Below are 21,937 nucleotides of genomic sequence, written 5' to 3' on the forward strand. Positions count from 1 at the left end.
CAAAACTGAGACTCTGCAGGTCACTCTGGCAAACTCCTGGGGGTGACCCAGACCGCCATCACTGGCAAGGCCCCCTTTGAGAAAGTAAAGGAAAATGCCATTTGTTAATACTGGAATTTTAGGGGCATTTCCTGAGGAGCAGTGACTGTTCGGGTTGAGGGAGGAAGAGGGAGGGCGGGCGGGCGGGCAGAGGGCGGGCACAGGCAGCTGTTGTTGGCACTGGGAGCGCTGCGCCTCCTTCCTCCTGGCCAGGGCGCAGGGAGAAGGAAGGGAGCTTTGTCAGCCGGCAGGTGCTTGGGACCTGTGGGTGTGAGCCCAGGGTCAGGCACAGAGTGGCAGGGGGAGGGTCAGCCACATGGGATCCCTGGGCTCTTGCTGGGAGAGCAGTGACCCCCCCGGGCTGGGAAGGGCTTCCCAGCAGGATGCGCACGTGCCCTGCGCCCCGGAGGGCCCCGGTGTCGGGGCACAGCCAATGCTGCTTTCTGTGCGGAAGTAAAGTAGGTGGAATTGAATAAACACTATCTGAGTGCCTCTCAGGTGGCAAGGGTAACACTGTTCTGTAAAATTTTTATTAATAATTTAGTTATATATATGTTGACAAGGGTAATGTGAACTTTTATTAATAAGTTAGTTATAGATTTGAAACACAAGTATACATGTGTGTATTGGGTCGTGGTGGAAAATGCATTTTTTTCCAGGCCCTAGAAGCTTTCTGGAACTGGTCACTGCACTGTGAACACTGACTGACCCTCCTCTGAGCATGTGCATGCTGAGGTCCAGCTGCTGCTGCAGCTCCACGCCCCGTCTGACCCCGCACGGGTGCTCTGAATGTCCAGCTGCATGACAGATGCTTTCTTAAACCTTTTGTTCACATTCCTCTGGTGTGTGTTTTGTGGCAGGTACTTCAAGTGTGGCAAGAGCCTGGAGTGCGACGTTTGACGAGCTGATCGGCAAGCCCATTGGGGAGTTCTCTCGCACACACATGGCTCTGAACGCCCCCGGAGTGCTGGCCGCAAACCCAGACATCTTTGCTGTGATTATAATTCTCATCTTAACAGGTACAGCCACAGAGTGACAGAGCCATCAGGTTGCAGGGAGGGTCCAAGGTATGAGGCAGCTCCTCTTCCATTTGCTTCCTCACCCCATTTTCTTTCTGTAACTAATGCAGACATCTTTTCTGTCTTAACGGCTTCTGATGGATTCACGCAGGGTTGGCTGTTTACTGACTGCCGAGTTATGTGTCATTGAGCTGAAAGAGAACCTCAGATGTTGATGAGATTACGGAGTCAGGTTTTGTTAGTACTCCAGGCTTTCTGTTCAAGTGACCCAGGAACACACTATTGACCCCATGGTGACCATTTGGAAAGGAAAATTGTTCATCAGCCGGGTGGATGTGGGAGATCCAGGGCTGTCTGGAGCACTAGCAGGTGTCTGGGGTCAGAGACATCTAGATGGTTTCACACTCCCGGCCGTCGTAACACCCTGAAGTGAACAAATTTCATGACAAAGTTGTGGGTGCAGAACTTAAAAATTCCAGGTAGTGTTTGCCCACAACTGATGGCAGCTTCTTACTGACATTTATCCATGTTTCAGCCACTAGGGTGGGAGTTGGTTGTCATAAGCTGAAATGCAGATAAATTCTCTTTTGAGGCTAGAACACCATGCACGGGTTTTTAAAATAACCTGTCCAGTTTTGCCCACTGAGTAATTGAGATCATTTTGCACAGGCCAGTCTCCGCAGTGTTCTGGTCCCGCTGACCCAGCATGTATCAGAAATTAAGTCGCCCCTGCCCAGAACTCCATGCACACGAGGCAGGACGTGAGAGGGGGGGCAGCAGAGTGGGGAGCCGGGTCCCTGACAAATGGCTTCATTCTTCTCTGATGCCTGCATTTCAGAATTCAATCTGTTATGTGAGCCCTTTTTATAATAAAGTATTTTTTTCTTTATTGATTTTAGAAGGAGAGAAAGGGAGAAACAGATAGAAACATTGATGAGCAAGAACATCAGTTGGCTGCCTCCTGCATGCCCCCACTGGGGATCGGGCCCACAACCTGGGCATGTGTCCTGACCGGGAATAGAACCGGTGACCTCTTGGTGCATGGTCGACACTCAGCTACTGAGCCACACTGGCTGGGCTGAGCCCTTTTTTATTATAATTTTATATGTTTTATTATTATTTTATATGTTTTATTATAAAACATATAAAAGACAAACAGGGCAGATCAGCGATCTCAAATCAATGGTCAGCCTTGGCTGTGTGTCCCCTTGCTGACAGTGTGCCCCGTTGCCCCCAGGTGGCATGTTTACCCGAGGTGGCCCTGCGTTGTCACGTGTTCCTGAGCATTTCATCACTTGGTGTGTTTTTTAATGTGAGTTTCCGAGCTAGAGCTAGTCTGGTGTTTGTCCTGCACCACGTTCACGGGGACCCTACGTGGTGCTGGTGGCTCCACAACCACAGACACTGCTCGTTGCTGATACTGCTGACGTCCTCAAGTCCGTCAGCTGATCTGAACAGCTCATTCTACCAAGAAACTGAGCAAAGTGTCTCCTCCTTGGAGAAAATAAAATCCTGCTCCTGAGGGTGGTTCTCAGTAAGATACTTTAATGAAGAGGGCACTTCATCTCTTGGGGGAGCTTGATGTCCCCCCCTTTGCAGTCCCCTGGTACCCCCGGATGACCTCACGGCGTTGCGTTGTTTTGATCACTGCCTCGAGAAAGACCATGAATTCAGCCCCATTCCCAGGGGCTCACAGACGTCTTCAGAGATTTGAAGCCATGTGGATTCTTCTGAAGTCATCGTCCTCATCCCTGTCCCCACCCCAGGAAGGATTTCCTGGTATGAGGTTAATGCTCAAAGTTTCCTGTCTGTGCACGTTTTCAGGCCTTTTAACTCTTGGTGTGAAAGAGTCAGCCATGGTCAACAAAATATTCACTTGTGTCAACGTTCTGGTCCTGGGCTTCATCATGGTGTCAGGCTTTGTGAAAGGATCGATTAAAAACTGGCAGTTCACAGAGGAGTATTTGCAGAACAACTCTGGCCACCTGTGCTCAAACAAGTGAGTGGTTTCTCTGTCTGTCCCTCGGCCGGTGACAGTCTGTGTGCTTGGGGGATGTCATTGGTAGAACCATATGAGCCCTTTTTTTAACGATGTGATTTGAATTTGAATGTTTTGTTAATTTCTTTTTGTAGTAAAGTAGCTAAGGGTGTTTTATTGGTTTGAAGTTTGTGTTAAGTTTTATTTCCCTCTACTAGACAGAATGCGGTGTGACAAAGGACACTTGCTGGGGAAACGGCATTTCCTTCTACCCAGCATGTACACAGTCAGGGGTCACGTCAGACTCCGCTGAGCAGCCCCCTTTCTCTTGTACTCTGTTCCATGACCTTCTGAGTTTTGTGATCAGAAAAGATTTCCTCTGCAATACCATGGTGATACTGCTTTATTTCAAAATATTTAATAACACGGAAAAAGAAATATGTGGAACTTTTTTTTTTTTTTTTTTTTTTAATCCTCACCCGAGGATATTTTTCCATTTTTTTGTACAGATAGAGTGGGAGAGAGAGGAAGGGAGAGAGAGAGAGAAACATCGACGTGAAGGGACACATCGAGTGGCTGCCACCCGCACAACCAACCAGGGCCGGGGACAAACTGCAACCGAAGTACATGCCCTTAGCGGGAACCGAACCCGGGTCTCTCCGGACCGCAGGCCGATGCTCTAACCGCTGAGCCAAACTGGCCAGGGCATATGTGGAACTTTTATCAAAGGTTTTCAGAATTACTGAAGTATCAAAATGTGATTATAATACTCTCTTTCTCCCTCACTTGACTTGGGTTGCATCAGCCCTTAAAAGTAGCGGCCCAGGGTTAGAGTCAGCTGGTAGGCCGGCTCTCAACCCCCTGCCTGCAGGCCTTGGAGTGAACCCGCACCAACAAACTCATTATCTAGGACACAAAGCCAAAGAATTATAATGTATTCTTTTTATCTTCTTTTGTCAGATTTTCAAGTGAAACTTAGGGTCCCTGGATGGAGAACAGGGAGTGTGATTTTGCCTACCAGTCTATTTTAATTACAGTTAGAGGTTAAATGCTCAGATAAAGAGACTCTTCGATGATGCGGTGGCTGTTAATGACGTCTCACGTGCCGCAGTGAGCAGTTGAGTTGGCTGGCCGGCGTGGCTCGCCGTGGGCTTTCCGGGACCCAGGCTGTGCACCTGGTTTTCCTGTCCTCTCTGGGGATGTTGTCCGTGTCTGCCTGGTCAGAGCTGGCTGTGGGCGCTGCGTGCTGCCGCTGTCCCAGAAGGGAGCCGGTGTGGAGGGGGGTGTCTCCAGCGCTTTGAGGACCATTCCGGCAGACACGGGCCCCTTCTGCCCACTCTCCCCGGCCAGGATCCAGTAGGCAGCCACATGCACCTGCAGGGGAGGCTGAGTCAACCCCAGCTTGGTTGCAGGTTGTTAAGGGTCAGATGCCCCGTGGTCTGGTTAATGGGCAGCCGTTGATGTGTGACTATTTCTCCACCAGAATTCAACAGGAAATTATTGAATTAAATGCATGAAACTTCACTAACTCTATTATATGGTTAACAGTTCAAATAAAAAGAGCTTTTCTTTGGGGGACTAAACCCTATGACAGAGAAATGAGGACTTATTTATTATTATTTTTTATTATTTGTTTGTTTATTTATTTATTTATTTATTGTTAATCTTCACCCGAGGATATTTTTCCATTGTATTTTAGTTAGAATGGAAGGAAGGGAGGAAGAGCGAGAAACACTGATGGGAGAGAGAGACACATCGATTGGTTGCCTCCTACACAACCCTGACCAGGGCCAGGAATCAAACCTGCAACCCAGGTACATGCCCTTGACTGGGAATTGAACCTGTGACCCTTCAATCTGCAGGCCGATGTGCTAAGCCAAACCAGTCCGGGCTATTTTAGTTTTTAATCCTCACCTGAAGGATATTTTCCCCCTGATTTCCAGCTAGAGAGGAAGTGGGGGTAGGGAGAGAGAGAAACATCTCTGAGAGGGACACATCGATTGGTTGTCTCCTGCACAGGCCGGGATGGAACCTGCAACCCAGCCATGTGCCCTTGACCGGGAATTGAACCCAAGACCCTTCCATCTGCAGGCCGATGCTCTAATTGCTGAGCCAAACTGGCCAGGGTGAAATTTCTTCCCAAGCGTTCCTGAGTCTTATTTGTGACACGTTCTTGGTGCCCATTCACTTAAGGTAGAGTAAAGCCAATTCAGATACGCTCTGAAGAAACAGTCGACTTTGCAAACCTTGGGCTCCTGTCTTACTGGCTGCTGTTTACAGATCAGGAATGAAATGCTTCCCGGTTGTCAGTCAGGATTTAATTGTACTGTCTTTGTGAAGAGATGGTTCCCGCCAGCAGATGGTGTTTCCTTTCTCAGTCATCCTTGCCCTGCATGTCCTAGGATGCTGGACTATGCTGGCCTCCCAGACTAAGTGGCACTTGTTGCCAGCCCTTGGTCCTGGGCGGGACCCCTTCAGTGACCTCTGGGGACAGCCATGGAGGGCAACAAGTCTGCCACTTTAGGAGGAACATGGCTTCTTGTTCATTTTATTAAAAGCTGTAAGATTCTTCCTTTATTTTTTACCAGCTGTAGATTTGTGTTTTTGACAGTGGCCACACAGTCGGAAGTACTAAAGCATTACCCAGCGAGAGCATGCAGCACGGAGGGGCTTCACCCGCGCGGGTCGAAGGCAGGCCCACACCCTGCGGGGCCTGTGGCGGTTGGCTCACCGTGCCCACTTCTCTGACTCGGAGCCGGGGAGCGGCTGCCGCCTGCCCACTTACCTGTCCTGGCTGCCTTCTTTGTACTTGGGTTGGCGGTTTATTCCAGTTGTACTTAAAGATGACAAGCTGCTGTTCTGAGTTCGGTGACCATTTCCCCACGTCCATCACAGTGTGTTTCTTGGGGTTTCCCTCAGTTGCTTCTGGGCCACAAGAAACCCCACACTCAAGATCTTCATGCTTCCTGCCCAGTGGCTCCATGGCAGCTGCTGGAGCTGAGCAGTGGGACTGTCCCCGAGGGTCAGTGCAGGGCTCAGTCCCCATTAGGAGAGGGTTGCGCCCGTTGTCCGTCTGTTTCATTAGCCAGGCGATGGATCCCAGGGAAAGCAACTTCGCCCAAAGGAGTTGCTCACCCAGCCTCAGTGGTCGGCGTCGCAGGGTCGGAACATTCTCATTCTCATTCCTGTTCTCATGTTGGGGGTGAAGTGGTCTGGGGAGGGGCTGTGGGGGTTGTGACCGCCCTCCAGGCTCTGTAGTAAGTGACAGGAAGCCTGCAGCCACAAGGCCAGCAGAAGAGGTGGCCGGCAGGGGACGCTGGAGCTGCCCCCAGACAGGGAGGGGCTGCTCTTCGGGGCTGAGGCGTAAGATTACATGGTGAGAGGCGGGGCCCCTGCTAGACTGATGTCAGAGCCGGCTGCCCAGGGGGTCCCGCAGGGCTGAAAGCACCCTGTTCCAGCTCAGACACTGTGCTTACTTGAGTCACAGGCTTTGATCCACTGGGGCTTCTGAATCGTCAGGGACTTTGGGGTCCACAACATGTGCTTGGCTTTGAGTTCATTACCAGCAAACTACTGAGTCCCACCCATGAGCCCCCCCGCCCCCCCGCCCCGGTGCTGGGCACCCGTCACCCCCTTGAAGCATCCCAGCAGTTTCCCTTGTGTCCATGGTGCTTAGGAAGCACGTCTGTTGACCAAAACAGCACTTTGCAGTGTCTTTGGAAATGCTTATCTTAGGCCTGAGTCACCGTAGAGACGGAGACTCTGCATTTGGTTCCTGGTCTGGGCCCCTGCACTGCCTGGCCCCTTTCTTTCTCAGGGGGCTGGGGGGGCAGCAGTTCTTGGTCTCTCTCTTTCCTGCTGGACACCCTGGCAGTGCCTTCATTCCACCCACCCCCACCCCAAGTCTGTATTTAGAAGCTGCTTCTGGAAAGGGCACAGTGTGCACCCTTCTGGCTCTGGGCCCCACAGAGTGAGGCCTGTGGTCCAAGGATTCTGGTACAGAGGCTGCGGCAGGGGTCAGGGACCGTGTGCTGAGGGCCTGCGGCAGGGGTCATAGTCAGGTGGTAGGGTCAGGGACCGTGTGCTGAGGGCCTGCGGCAGGGGTCATAGTCAGGTGGTGGGGTCAGGGACCGTGGGCTGAGGGCCTGCGGCAGGGGTCATAGTCAGGTGGTGGGGTCAGGGACCGTGTGCTGAGGGCCTGCGGCAGGGGTCATAGTCAGGTGGTGGGGTCAGGGACCGTGTGCTGAGGGCCTGCGGCAGGTCATAGTCAGGAGGTGGGGTCAGGGACCGTGGGCTGAGGGCCTGCGGCAGCGGTCATAGGTGGTGGGGTCAGGGACTGTGTGCTGAGGGCCTTCGGCAGGGGTCATAGTCAGGTGGTGGGGTCAGGGACCGTGGGCTGAGGGCCTGCGGCAGGGGTCATAGTCAGGTGGTGGGGTCAGGGACCGTGTGCTGAGGGCCTGCGGCAGGGGTCATAGTCAGGTGGTGGGGTCAGGGACCGTGTGCTGAGGGCCTGCGGCAGGTCATAGTCAGGTGGTGGGGTCAGGGACCGTGGGCTGAGGGCCTGTGGCAGGGGTCATAGTCAGGTGGTGGCTCTGGGACAGCTTCTCTTGGGGACCATGAAGTCAGTGTTGTGATTTTTGCTGTGGCTCCTTTTCTAGTGACACGAAAGATTGGGCACCCGGTGTTGGTGGGTTCATGCCCTTCGGGTTCTCTGGTGTCCTGTCAGGAGCAGCGACCTGCTTCTACGCCTTCGTGGGCTTTGACTGCATCGCCACCACAGGTACGCCCGCCCCGGTCGGCGCCCGCGCGGCCTCCGGCCTCCTTCACCCCGGTCACTGCTTCCTTCCTGTGGGCATGTGCGGCCGCGGACTTTCCACCGGTGACGTGTGGATGGCCGCTTCCTGATGATCTCTCCGCCCTTGTCCCTTCCCCAAGTGGCAGTTCCTGACAGGAAACTGCCTCCTGCCCGTGCTGAGCGCCCCGCTAAGTGGGCTGAGGACGGCCGCGCTGAGCCTGGCCCGTGTCTGGGCCTCATCCGGGAGGGCCCGGCCGCACGGATGCCCGTGCTGGCGAGTTCCAGTGCGGGCCCGCCGGGCCCCCGCGTCTCCCTTCGTCCTGGCGGAACCACGACGTCAGGCCAAGGACACCCTCTGGGTGTGCGGTCACCTGGCCTGTGCCGCGGAGGGCCACCGCGTGCTTCCGGACCGGGGGACCCGGCCCCACGGGCCGAGCACTGCGGGAGACTCTGTGGGCGCCCAGACCCCGGGTTGGGGGGGCCTCACTGTCTCGCCTTCCTGGACTGAGTCCTGGCTGTCTCTAGGCGAAGAAGTCAAGAACCCCCAGAAGGCCATCCCCGTGGGCATCGTCGCCTCCCTCCTGATTTGCTTCATCGCCTATTTCGGGGTGTCGGCTGCCCTCACACTCATGATGCCGTACTTCTGCCTGGACAAGAATAGCCCCCTGCCCGAGGCCTTCAAGCACGTGGGCTGGGACGGCGCCAAGTACGCGGTGGCCATCGGCTCCCTCTGCGCTCTGTCCACCAGGTGAGGGTTTGGGTCCCGGGCACGACGTCGGTGGCGGGCGGATAGAGCCGGGCAGGCAGGTGGGCTCTTAACGTTACTCTTTTCCCTGCAAATGGAGCCAGTGCCCCGACCCCAATGTCCTGGTTTCTCCCTTATTGCTCATCACCCAAGTCGACTGTGTACTGATCTTGAAGAGCCCGAGGCCCACTTGGTAACATCATCTGCTCAGCAAAGGACTGGCTTTTTGTCCCCAACTTTGGCCACGGGACCAGCCAGCGCTTTGAGCACCGCGTTTTGGCCTCGGCTTGGCTGTAAAGTGGAGCCGGCCTCGAAGAGGGAGTGAGGGCCTTTCCATGAGGCCCGTTGCCCCTCGGGTTTCCCAGCAGCCCACAGGAGCAGTGCCGGACCTTTGCCTTACCACAGAGACGTCCTCGTGAATGCGGGGTGCTTTTAGTCTCTGTTTGATTCAGCCGGAGACACCCAGGAATAAATATAAAATTTCCCTTCTGGAAAAATGATGACGAGGTTTGTGCTGCTTGGTTAGGACTTTCCCGTTGTACCCTTCCTCAGAGTAGGTCTTTTTCTGGGGTCGATGTGGGAATCCCGCGGGCAGCCATGAGCTTCGCTCCGCTGGCGGGTGGCGGCCCTGGCGGAGGGTTCTGGCTGCCTCCCCTCGGGGGCTGCCGCCTGCTCCGGTCCCCGTGCCTCGATTCCTGGAGAGCTCGTCTGACTGATGCATTTTCCTTCTCCTTCCCTCCAGCCTCTTGGGCTCCATGTTTCCCATGCCTCGGGTTATCTACGCCATGGCTGAAGACGGACTGCTATTTAAATTTTTGGCCAAAATCAACGATAGGACCAAAACACCAATAATTGCCACGTTAACCTCAGGCGCCATCGCTGGTAAGACTTGGAATTCATTTCACACACCCGTGTGTCAACAGTCATCACTGTGCCCGAGGGAAGTATCCGGGTGGCACCGTGATCCCGGGGAAGTTTTTCTGGCCTTTTAACATTGGGCTTCTACCCTTAGAACCTGGTTTGCTGCAGGGTAACTGCCCTTCCAATGAAAGGCAGAGAGAGGCCAGTGCTACAGAGGATGTACCTGAGTTCCCAGAAGTTTGAATTCTTATATTATTATTATTATCCTCTCCTTGGCCATTAGTCTCCTCGTTTAGTGTGTCCCTGAGCAGATTTTGGTGAGGTGACATCTCCTTGCATTTACAAGCCAAGTGAGACTGTGTTATTACTGGAAATTTAGTGTCCTTGTATCTTAGCTTGAGAACTCTCTGGGAAACAAGGGTCCCTTATGATTAGCAGTGTGTAAGATGTGCCACCTTGTGCTGGCTGGTGAGGCCCAGTTGGTTGAAGCATCGTCCCATACACCAAAGGGTGATGGGTTCAATTCTAGGTCAGGGCACATACCCAGGTTGTGAGTTTGATCCCCAGTCGGTGTATGTGCAGGAGGCAGCTTATTAATGTTTCTCTCTCACTCCCTCATCTCTCTTTAGAATCAATAAAAAACATTCGTCAGGTGAGAATTAAAAAAAGTGCCGCCTCTTGCCCAGGGAGTATTGAGGGTGCTGCTGATGAAGCCAGTTGTCCTGAGTGTGTCAGTAATGGCAGGCCCACAGGAGGTTCATCTGGCCAAGCACGAGGCTCCTCACCACGACGGTGATTTTGACAGGTGGTCAGTGGACTGAAGAGTGTGGCCTGCATGATCCGGTGGCCCTGGGTTAAGGAATGGGAGCTGACCCTTATTTGCATACGCACCACCTCCCTTTTGTGGTTGACATGTCCCCAGTTAGTGATTGCATTCCTCGGTCCCAGGGCAGCGTGATCCCCCTGTACAGAGCTGGGGTGCAGAGAGGGGCAGTGTGATCCCCCTGTACAGAGGAGGGGTACAGAGAGGGGAGGGCAGGATGCAGACCGTGTGTAAAGTTGGCTTTTGGTTCCTGGTTTGTTTTTATGCCAAAGAGGCTGCCCCTCCAGGGTGTGAGCCGAACAGTGGGCCCTGTGGTCAGTTAGGATGTGTGACAGTTTGTACCACGGGGACCTGTCAAACAGCTGTTGGTAAGACGTTTGACCATCTTAAATGAATGACTTGTTATTAGTAGTATTTATGCCCTGAGCAAAGTGTGCTTCCTTTTGTGGATTAATATTACATAATGGAAGAAAGCTAGTTTTTCATAATTTACCAAATTTGTCCTGTAATTCTACAGTCTTGAGAGTGATTGCAGTGGTCAGGTTACAGGACACCACATGTCAGAATACGACCAATATATTGAAGGGATTAAGGCATTGGAAACAGTGAAGATTTTTTTCAGTATTTACATGTCATTTGATCATGTTAAGGGCTGGCCGTAATGTCCTTCCTGTGCTGATGAAGGGGGTGGGACTCTACGTGAACACAAAGTGCACTCACCAAACCAAGGACTTACTCTTTCCTTTTATTTGGTGGGAGTGTAAACAAGATTAGGTATTCTCAGATCACCTCACCTGGAAGAAATTTGTGTGCACTTTCTCTGTGAGTGGGGACACGGGTGTTTGTGGCATGTACAGTTGGTCACTGTTCTGATTATCCAGAAGGTTCCTCCCTGCTCCTAAGTCCTATTATTTATTCACAATTTAAATTTGTTTTAGTTGCAGTGATTTATAGGGACTTGAGAAGTATTTGTGAAAAGCAGTGGTTTTGTGTTTATGTTTTAACTTGTCTCAATTGTGAATGATTTGAAAATACCCCAAAATAGACCTAGCCAAGTTTTTGTTTAAATGGGAAACAACCGATATACTACATAAATACATGTATAGATACTCTCACAGAAAGTACAAAGGATTTCAAATAAGCATGCATGTGTTGTTGTTTTTTCAAGTGTGGTCATGATGAAGGGACTGAAATAGTTTGGGAGGTAACAGTGTTCCATGCTCAACTGTCTGGGTGAAGAGCCTCACCCACCTCCTCACCCGCTTCCTCCTCCACTTCCTCATGACTGCTGCTGGCTGATGCGTGTGTCATGGATGATATGCCAGAGACCGTTCTTACCTCTTCAGTGGTGCATGCCACATTCAGTGAGTGCCAGGTGGAGGATGGATGGATGGATGGATGGATGGGTGATGGATGAATGGAGGATGGGTGGATGGGTGGGTGGGTGGATGGTGGGTGGGTAGATGAATAGATGGATGATGAATGAATGGATGGACAGATGGTGGGTGGATGGGTGGGTGGATGGTGGATGGATGAATGGATGGTGCATGGGTGGACAGATGATGGATGGATGGTGGATAGATGGATGGACAGATGATGGATTGATGGATGATGGATGGATGGTGGATGGGTGGACAGATGATGGATGGATGGTGGATAGATGGACAGATGATAGATGGATGGTGGATAGATGGTCAGATGATGGATTGATGGATGGATGATGGATGAAGGGATGGATGGTGGATGGATGGACAGATGGATGGACGTATGGATGGGTGGATGGTAGATGGATGGACATATGATGGATGGATGGATGGGTGGATGGATGGACGGGTGGATGGATGGATGAATGGATGGATGATGGATGGATAGATGATGGATGGATGGGTGGTGGATGGATGGACAGATGGATGGATGGGTGGAAGGATAGATATACATGGTTTGTCTGTGAGTCAGCATAATGTAGAATAAGAAACACTGGACTCGGAGTCACAAGAACCTAGTTCAAATTCAGACTTTTCCACTTACAAGCTGAGTGACATTAGGGAACTCTCCCAACCTGTCTGAACTTTAGTTTCTCCCTCTGTAGTGCAGGGATAGCTTGCAGAGTCACCATCTGTTGAGGACTGTGTATATGATTTAATCCTGAGCTTTTCTTCCTTGAAGCCTCTTTCCATGGTAAGGGCCAAGGGTGTGGGGGCAGGAAAAGGCAGTACCTCTCGTATGCTCTGGATCACAGGTGGGAGGTGGTTCTGGCTGTCGGTATGTGAGAGGCCACCCATGAACCCTGACGTTTGTCTCCCCCAGCTGTGATGGCCTTCCTCTTTGACCTGAAGGACCTGGTGGACCTCATGTCCATCGGCACTCTCCTGGCGTACTCTCTGGTAGCTGCCTGTGTGCTGGTCTTACGGTATGTATGGCTTTTCTGGGCCCCACGACAGATGCACATGAACCCTGCTAGCCTCTCAGCAGTTCAGATTAACGGTTTCTACACTGTAAATTTTAGGTGGTTGATAACTCCTTTGGGAACTGCCCAGGAGAGGGTGGGATGTGGTGGTTGAGAACCTAGTTATAGAGAATATCTGAAAAGAGTGAGGGGTGGCCCCACCTCCCTCTATCATGTGCCCTCATTTTTCTGGCTGGATGTTGGGAGAATAGAGACAGGTTCTCAGCCCAGCTGTTGGGCCTGGGTCCTGGGATCAGATTTTTTTGAAGGCTTGGGTGATGATTTCAGTGTGGGCCAGCTTCTTGGGACAGAGGAGACTGGGCACTGGCCCTGGTGGGAATTGGGAGAGTCCAGTGAAACTTCAGTCACTGTGTTGACCTTTGAAAGTCAGGTGACTATGATGTTGCACTCCTGCTAGAGAGAGGAGTCCCATTACATGGTGGGGTGGCTACGGCTGACATTCAGGAACACTTTCCATGTTCTGGCGATAATAAAGCAGCCTGGGTTTAGGCGTGGTGTCTCAGCTACCCCGGGGCCTCCCCTCCAAAGCGTACCTCTGGGCACCAATTTTCCTTTGCTCTGGAAGGACAGGCTCTGCGTCCCGAGTCCCAGAAATGGCCCGAGGTGGCATTCATTCTGAGAACATGTGCTCGTGAAGACTCGTAATGTTGGTCCCCTGGCAGAGCCTCCCTGTTTCCTTCTAGGTATTCCTATTGCAAGACCACCAATCCCATTCTAACGTGCTCAGCGGCTCGCGTGTGAAGTCTGGGTTGAGCCTTGGCAAGGAGTATATAGAATCAGCTCACACGAGGTTGCTAGTCTTCCTGCCACTTACTGCTTCCCGAGGGCTCAGTGCTAGAATGTTCTCCAGGGTCTGCCACTCTCCTCATTGACCTAATGGTGTGTGAGTGAATCAGTGAAAATATGGTGAATATCTTTATGCCTACTCTTAGACTGTGTGCAGGGTAATTCATCAGGCAGTCTGTTTTTCAACACTGGTAGAAAGATTTGAGCTGCATTCATTTTGGGTCGGAAAATAAGGAGCCTTATTTAAAAGGACAGCTCCGTTCGCAAGTAGCTTGTACCTTGGAAATCATGCCACGGGCTGGGTTCTTCATCCAGCTCTGTAGACTTATTTGTGCTAAGGCATTGGAGTTGTAAAATAAACTGATCCAATTAAGGCTCACAAACAATATCAAAGCCCTCAGCCTGCAGACACATTTCTCCAGGTCTCTACACCAAATAGGACCCTAATGTACTGCCTTCTATTTCTGTCTGTGCATTTAACTCCCTGCAGCCTAATTTTGTTAGAAGTGGCCTAAAATCTTTTTTTTTTTTTATATTTTGTTCAGATAGAGTGGGAGAGAGAGAAACATCGACGTGAAAGGGACACATCGAGTGGTTGCCACTCACATGACCCAACCAGGGCCAGGACAAACTGCAACCAAGGTACATGCCCTTAGCGGGAACCGAACCCGGGTCTCTCTGGACCGCAGGCCGATGCTCTAACTGCTGAGCCAAACTGGCCAGGGCAGAAGTGGCCTAAAATCTTAAGCTTCTAAGGGCTAATGCTACTTCTCAGAGTCAGAGAAACCATCTCAGGACATTTCTTCGGGATGGTTTATGGTAGAGCTCACGTTGTCTCAAAACGGACACTAAGGAGGGTGTTGCCAGAGCAGGAGCAGAAGGTGAGGACCCAGGCCTCCTCTCTGTCTCCACTTTGCCAGCAAAGACATCGTTCCTGTGATGCCTTATGTCCTGCCTTACCTTTGAAGGCTTACCAAGAACTTGAATTCTTGCTTGTTCGTTTGCTTAATAAAAGCATATCATGATGGTCACATTCATGTGCAGGTATCAGCCAGAGCAACCTAACACGGTATACCAGATGGCCAGAACTACCGACGAGCTGGACCAAGTAGACCAGAATGAATTGGTGAGCACCAGCGACTCCCAGACAGGCTTTTTACCGGAAGCAGAAAAGTTTTCTTTGAAAGCCATACTTTCACCCAAAAACATGGAGCCCTCCAGATTCTCTGGGCTAATTGTGAACATTTCAGCCAGCCTAATAGGTAAGAGCCTGCCCTTCCCTGTAGTGTGTCTGGGGTCCTGCTTGTTGGCATTGCATGGTTTCTCGCCCCTGGGCATGGGGTGAGTGCCAGAAGGGAGACACATCTGTCCTGCTGCTGGACGGAGCTGGCAGTGACTCCGTCTTCACCGTGGGTGATGCCTACAGAAATAGAGCCCCCTCTCCAAAAGTTTTGGGGGAGCTGAGGATATCTGGAAACTTGAGAAATGGTTGAGATACATCTCTCACTCCCTGTCTCTCTCTCTCTCAGCAATTCTTATCATTGTCTTCTGCCTCGCGGCTGTGCATGGGAAGGATGCCCTGGCCAGCGGGGAGTTGTGGGCAATCTTTATACTCATTGGCTCTGCCCTCCTCTGCTCATTGGTCACGATCATCATCTGGAGACAGCCTGAGAGCAAGACCAAGCTCTCGTTTAAGGTGAGCAGCTCCGCCCGATGGCCTGCGGGGAACCACTGGATGGCACAGACTCTGTGCGGGCTTCCTTAGGCCTGGGTGTCTGGCGGGAGGAGCTAGCCGTCCAGCCTCGGGAAGGCGGGCGCCGTGCAGACTTGCCTGCTGGGGACTGGGCCTGGCTCTTCAGTGGTGTGGCACCACCTCATCCTCAGGGGCTTCTCACCAGTGCTGCCAGGTGGCTCGTGCACCGTCACCAAGCCTTGGAGGTGACAAGGCTTGCACTTCAGATTATACAAATAACAGAATAGTTCAACCTTTGAGGTGAAGTGGAATCCTGCTAGCCCCTCCTTTGGTGGGAAGATAGCAGGAGTGGGAGATAAGAATAGGGCTCACTTGGCAGTAACTTGCCTAGACCCAAGCTCCCACCTGTTAGCATTTGCCGCATGTAGGTGTGTTGAGTTGGAGGCGGGTGGGGCACAGGGGTGGGGCTGGCACTCACTTCCTCTCCCCCATATAAAGCGGTCCTCGTACATGTCAGGCGTGGCATGTTTTGCAGGTAGGCTTGCTAAGTGATGCAGACGCTGCCAGCTCCGTCTCCCCCTCGCCAGGCTGAGGCTGCCACATTGTGTCTTTGCAGGTGCCCTTCCTGCCGGTCCTTCCTGTCCTGAGCATCTTTGTGAATGTCTATCTCATGATGCAGCTGGACCAAGGCACATGGGTCCGGTTTGCGGTGTGGATGCTGATAGGTAGGTCAGGTCGCTGGTTCTGCCGTGCCCAGCACGTGTGGGACATGTCCCCTGAGGGTCCCCCCCCGGCTGCTCACTCAGGTCCCTGCTGTCTGGCCTGATGGCTGATGTGTCTGAACCTCCCTCGGTTCAGATGTCCAAACACAGTGCAAACACAGGTGTCAGCAGTTTTCTCTCAAACAAGGATGCTGGTGACTGGGTCCTCCCTCCTTTCTGGGTACTTTTCGTGTTCTTAGCCTCTTGCCTGAATAGTCATGTCACTGGGCAAGAGCTCGAGTTAGCGAGAACAAGGCCGAGTCGGCTGTCCACAGAGCATCAGTCCGTCCGTCCCCCACCCAGGGGAAGCTGGGCTCCACCTCTCCTGGCTGTGGGCGCTGGTCCTGTCTGGGACTGGCCTTAGCCGATGTCTCTCAGTGTCCCCGACAAGAGCAGTAACCTCGGGGTCAGGGTTCTGCCAGCCGCTCAGTCCTGGGTTGCCACAGTGTGGGAGATGCTGCTGTGCCATGTCCAGGTGCTTGGCCGCCCTGTTCTCTGCAGATCCTCACCCTCGGGCAAGCCTGTGTCTGCTGGACAGACAGGGTCAGGAGAGCCTCTGGGAGACCGCTGGCTCGGTCTGCGCCCGGCCGCCGTGGCCATTCCTTGAGACTGCAGGGCTCGGCGCTTCCTGCCGGAGGCGCGGGCTCCCGGCTCCTGGCCGTTCGCTGCTTCCTGTGCCTTTGGGGGCTGAGTCCTTCCTTCAGTCGGCTCCTTACGTCCCCAGCACAAAGAGGGCCCGAGGCCACGTGCGTCACAGCCCCTGGGAGTCCGTTAGAAGCACAGATCTCGGGACCCAGCCACAGACCTTGGGGGCGCCCAGCCCTGGTCTGGGCCGGGTTCCTGGGGAGGAAAGGAGCAGCTGGGGCTGCAGGCAGCATGGAGACCCCGCCCCGGCGCAGAGAGCACCGCTGCCGGAGCCTCTGTCCTGCCCCTCTGGCGGCCACAGGCCCCTCAGTCAGGTGGTCCGTGGGGGGAGCTGAGGGACCAATGCCCCTCCCAGGGGCCCCCAGCTGAGCAGTTTCCCCTGCTCGGGAGGGAGTTTCCCTGGTGTGTGGCTCCCCAGAGGGTCACCTTTGCTGACCCTGTTAGAAAAGTCATGTTTTTTCTTTTTTGTGTGTGTTGTTTATCCTCACCAGAGGACATTTTTTCATTGATTTTTAGATAGAGTGGAAGGAAGGGAGGGAGGGAGGGAGGAAGAGAGAGAGGGAGGGAGAAAGAGAAACATCCGTGTGAGAGAGACACATTGACTGATTGCCTCCCACACTACCTGGACCAGGGCCAGGGGCTGGACCTGCAACCTCGGTACGTGCCCTTGACCGGGAAGTGAACCCTAGACCCTTGGGTCCTCGGACTGATGCTCTGACTTCTGAGCCCAAGTAGCAGGCTCGTGCTGTTTCTTTAAGAGAGGCTGGGGGCCGGGGCCCCACCTGCCCCCGTGGCCCTGCTCTGCTCACGCTCTCTGCTCTCCGACAGGCTTTGCCATCTACTTTGGCTACGGGGTGTGGCACAGCGAGGAGGCATCCCTGGCCGCTGGCCAAGCAAGGACTCCTGATGGCAATTTGGACCACTGCAAGTGACCCACGGCCTCGTCCCCCCGAGGTGACAGCAGGCCTGAGGGACGCCCACAGAGGACCCAGAGCGCCTTCCTGTCCCACCCGTGCAGTGGGACCACCCACAACCACAGGTGCCCGGAGCAGCGGAAGGTGCCCTGCAGCCCCGGCTCACCCGGCCTGGTCTCCTCTGACGGCTCGTTCCCAGGCCGCGTGGCTGTAGCTGGCCACTTCGTCTCCTAACTTCCCTCTGAACGAAGGAAGCAGCTCCTTCCCTGCGTGCTGCTGCGACCCCGGGCTCTGTCCTCAGGCACCGCCCTGGTCTCCAAGACGTGCCTGCTCCAGACTTGTCGCCATCTCCCTGCTGAGCCCCAGACCGCCGGCCATAGACGCGAGATGAGTACCACAAAATAGTGTGTCCCCACAGGCCCACCCCGAGCCGAACGACGGCAGTTTACTCGAGAAGGGAACAAGGACTGGTTTCCTCCTGCTTCCAGAGGGGCCTTAGGACTGTGAGCCCCTCCGCACTCGCCTCCGGGCTCTGCTTTGCCTCCTCGACCGCCCCACCGCCCCACCGCGGGACCGAGGGCGGAGGAGCAGCCGCGCCCCTCGAGCGAGGCTGCACGCACAGGAGCCCCTGCAGCACGTGCCCTCGGGCTCGGCCTGGTCCTGCTGCTCTGCGTCCCGAGGGCTGTGTCCTGAGGACCTGGAACGTGACGCGGTGTAGGATGGGCCTCAAGTAGGCAGAGCTCCAACCCCTTTCCGCGGGTCTCTGCCATCACTAAACCCTGTCCTCTGGGTCTGTGAAGGTCCCCAGGACAGGCGCCGGCTCGTTCTGAGGTGGCGGTGCCGGGTCCTCGCGGTCCCTCTGGAGTGAAGCAGCAGGAGTCGTCCAGGTATCGCCGTGAGTCCCTCCACCAGACACGCTGGTGCTGCACGGTCCCTTGGGAAATGATTAGCCTCTGCCAGCGCTGTGTTTTCAGAGTGGGGCCCGCACACGAGACAGGGAGGGTTGTATGCTGGCCCTCTGGTGTACCTGGGCTTGCGCACGGGTGTGTAACCCCGCCGACCCCTCCGTGCACTCGCAGATGGAAGCAGAGAACACGCTGTTGGCTGCTTCCAGGTAGTGACCCAGGGTCAGCCGGGCCCGTGTTGGCGGGAGCCGAGGGAGCTGGACATTTTGGACAACACAGAAGATGTAAATGCTGCTTTGGAAGCTAGTTTCCCATTTCTTCTCCCCCGGCTTTGGCATAGGTCTGGTAGAAAGAAGCCTGGTGCATGATAGCACTTGTCTTTTCTCCTGCCGCGGAAGCTCTTGGAGAAAGATCGAAGAATTGAACCTTCAGGTGGCTAGGTGGTCAGAGGAGGGCGGGCAGGGCGGGCTGGGCCGGTGTTCAGGCCCCAGACGGAGCATCCCAAGAGCTCACAGCTTGGATTTCCAAAGAAAGGTATTTAAATTCATGTAGCTTGGTGCTGTAAACTATTTTGATAAATATTAACTTATTTTGTTTGGGTTCGGATTGTCTGCTTTGGCTGTTCGTTGGCTCGATGTGGCCGACTTCCCCGCGTAAAGCACTGGAGGGAGAGTGGGTCCAAAGGAGAAGTTCTGTTTTTCACTTTCTCGTTCTGGCTGTAGTTCCCATTCAAGACAATGCCCAGCAGACTGATTACAGCCGACCTTTTCAGTAGCAACATCCATTCTGCAAACTGAAAAGGTGCGTTTCCCCTAAACTGTTCCATGGATGAGAACCTCCCAGCAGACGGGTCCCTTCCTTCCCCAGAGCCAGAGGTGCTCACGAGGCACAGGGCTCAGCCTAAGGGGAGGCCCCGACCCTCCCATCAGTGCCAGCGCCTTATGTAGGGAAGGGCCCCGGAGGGACTTGGACACAGTGCCCACGGTCCTGTGCTCTTGTTGGGTACTTTGTTCTCTGCTGTGGCTGAGGGCCGTGACGGAGGGGTGGTGTCGGGGCTGACCTCAGTGTGAATAAACTTACCACACTCCTCATCCTGCCCCGAAATACACACACACGCACAGACACCCCCCCCCCCCAGCAAAAGGAAAACCCATCAACAGTGCCCCTCCCACCAAACAAGAATAAGATTGTCAGTTTGTGGCTCACCCAGTATGCTCCCACATGTCAGAAATTCCGCACATGTAGACACAGCCTTTGGGGATCTTGTCTCTCCTCTGTGCTCCAGCCCCACAGGCTCGGGATGGAGACGCATCGGTGCCCTCCCAGCCTCTGAAGGCCCAGGGCACGTCTTTCTGACCTCACTCCCGGAACTCACATTGAGCACATGGGAGCCCCTGGGGACCCTCCAGGAGAGGACCTCTGCCCTGCGCGTGCCCCGCCCCACCCGCCTGCTCACATCCCTCGGCCAACTTTGGCTGGATTTGTTTTCCCAAACCAAGAGGGAGTGGCCATAGAGCCGTCTTTTCCAGGTGCTTTGGAAGGACTGTTAAATTCAGGCTGTCATCAGAACCCGTCACCTCTCCCCACCTTTGCTTTTATTCCATCGAGTTCGGGGCAGCCAGCTACCTGGTCCCATGTGCTGTGTGTTTTGCACCCCACAGGTCTCCCCTTGCTGAGTGTGCCGCCCCAGCTCCCATGGCCCTGCCCCTCTCCTCTCCCTTGGCATGGCCGTGTCCACACCTGGATGAGGCCCCTCCCCCTTGGCCATTGCATTTCCTCTGCTACATGTGCGGGTTGAAAGATGGGTTCTCCCAGGTGTCCCCTCCACCCCACCACTAAGCAGGCATTCCGAATGGACTGAGTCTTGCTGTCCCACATAGGATGGCCTCTAGCCTGACATTGGAGACAGACCCATGAGGTCAGGGCGGGAGGCTGGGTTCCTTGGATGAGTGTGCACACACCTCACAGAGGCCCTGTCCAGATGACAGGAAAGATCACTGGCATTTTGGGGACCTCTGCCTGGCTCTGTACCAGGACCCGTCCTCTCTGATTTGAACGCCCACTATTACTAGTACAGTGAGAGCCGTCACCGTGAGACAGCCCGTGGCGGGTGTCCGGCCGGCGGACAGCCTGTCTGGCACGTCCACACTGCTGGGGCGGGGGTGTGACTCGTGCGTGTGGGCTGTTAGTTCCCTTCGATGGGACTAAATATATGCTATGTATCGTGTTCTGTGTAATTTAAAGCATATCTGTTTGCCATCAGAATGAGAGTATTGTATGTAAGCTTCCTCGGGGAGAGTGGATGTACACTTTGACAGACTCGTGTGGACGTTTTTGGTAATGAAATGCTTTATCGATCCAGTGGTGTAAGAAGCTGCACTCTGCATCCCGTCATCGCCATGATGATGCCTGATGGAGTTTTAGGGGAAAAAATGTCAACTGACTTTCACCTTTATCACTATAATTCAGTCTGTGCCCATCACTTCATTGAGGGTGCGCTCCCTTTCGAAGAGGACGTGGACGGGCCAGAGGTCTCGGGCACAGCTGCCAAGGAGCCTCCTGGAGCGTCCCCTGAACGAGCCGCGGCTGGCGGGCCGCGCGAGACGGGCAGCTTGGCGGTGACGTCGGATTTCTCAGGGCGAGAGTCCAGCAGGCTCAGGCGGGGCTGGAGGACGGACTCGGACTTCGTTTAGTAACAAGGTGTAGGATCTTGTGTTTCATGATGGCAACCCTCTTACTTTGGGGACTTACTCTCCCATTTGAGAAGTTAAGTATTTAAGTTTCCTGTTTGGTTGTGCCTTTCGTCGATGGGTGTGAGGAGCGGTTTATTACTGAGCCTGAGAGCTGTGGTTTCCCCATAAACGTTTTCTTCCATTGAACATGGAGCCATTATTCAATGAATTGTGTTTATTATGTAAATTGTAAAATATTTTTAGGTTGTTTGATGCTCTATTTTTCTAATAGTTTTCTTATAGTTTCTTACGATTGTGATACTAGATTTAGATTTTTGATGCTAACTGCAAATCAGGCTGGTCCCACCTGTTTTTATTTTATCTTAAGAACAAGCATCGATGTCCTTCGCCTTTAAAATGTGAACCTCTGCTCTGTATGCGTTCGCACGGGCAGCACTGTCCATCGACAACTCCTGCCACACTGTGGTAAAGCCAGGCTGTTTGTGGTACATGATCTCATGCTTCTCCGTTCTAATAAATCCTGCTGTGGCTTCAGCGAGCACGGTGTCCATCTCGGTCCCAGCAGCTCGCGGCCAGGCCCAAGAGCGGCAGTGCCGCGGAGAGTCCCGCACCCTGCTCTTTGTGTCGTCCTGCTCCCCACAGGCAGGTGGAAATCCTTATTCCAACAATTAGCTGGGAAACCCACAACCAGGGCACCCCTCCAGCTTGAGTTAGGATCCTTGGCCACCGTCTCCCCACCTCCCGCTCTCCAGACTTGGGTGGGGTGCAGCCTCACACCAGGACACCCCTGCACACCCCCTGTCCCCCTGAGAA

The 21,937-nt window shown here is 53.8% G+C and overlaps 1 protein-coding gene across 3 annotated transcripts in view; it reads left to right on the forward strand.

The window, feature by feature from the left end:
* The window catches only part of SLC7A1 (solute carrier family 7 member 1), a 66,439-nt gene extending 48,880 nt beyond the window's left edge, over positions 1 to 17,559 (forward strand). For all 3 annotated transcript variants that reach the window (XM_036251288.1, XM_036251287.1, XM_036251289.1), the window contains exons 4-13: positions 900 to 1,058; positions 2,883 to 3,057; positions 7,695 to 7,816; positions 8,357 to 8,579; positions 9,319 to 9,458; positions 12,568 to 12,670; positions 14,558 to 14,775; positions 15,043 to 15,209; positions 15,823 to 15,931; positions 17,441 to 17,559. In XM_036251288.1, the coding sequence (XP_036107181.1) occupies positions 900 to 1,058; positions 2,883 to 3,057; positions 7,695 to 7,816; positions 8,357 to 8,579; positions 9,319 to 9,458; positions 12,568 to 12,670; positions 14,558 to 14,775; positions 15,043 to 15,209; positions 15,823 to 15,931; positions 17,441 to 17,544 (1,520 nt within the window). In that variant the 3' untranslated portion in view covers positions 17,545 to 17,559. The remainder of the gene's footprint in view (positions 1 to 899; positions 1,059 to 2,882; positions 3,058 to 7,694; positions 7,817 to 8,356; positions 8,580 to 9,318; positions 9,459 to 12,567; positions 12,671 to 14,557; positions 14,776 to 15,042; positions 15,210 to 15,822; positions 15,932 to 17,440) is intronic.
* Positions 17,560 to 21,937: the final 4,378 nt, after the last annotated feature.

The sequence above is a fragment of the Molossus molossus genome, unplaced genomic scaffold, assembly GCF_014108415.1.
Source record: "Molossus molossus isolate mMolMol1 unplaced genomic scaffold, mMolMol1.p scaffold_m16_p_10, whole genome shotgun sequence".
NCBI classification, from domain to species: domain Eukaryota; kingdom Metazoa; phylum Chordata; class Mammalia; order Chiroptera; family Molossidae; genus Molossus; species Molossus molossus.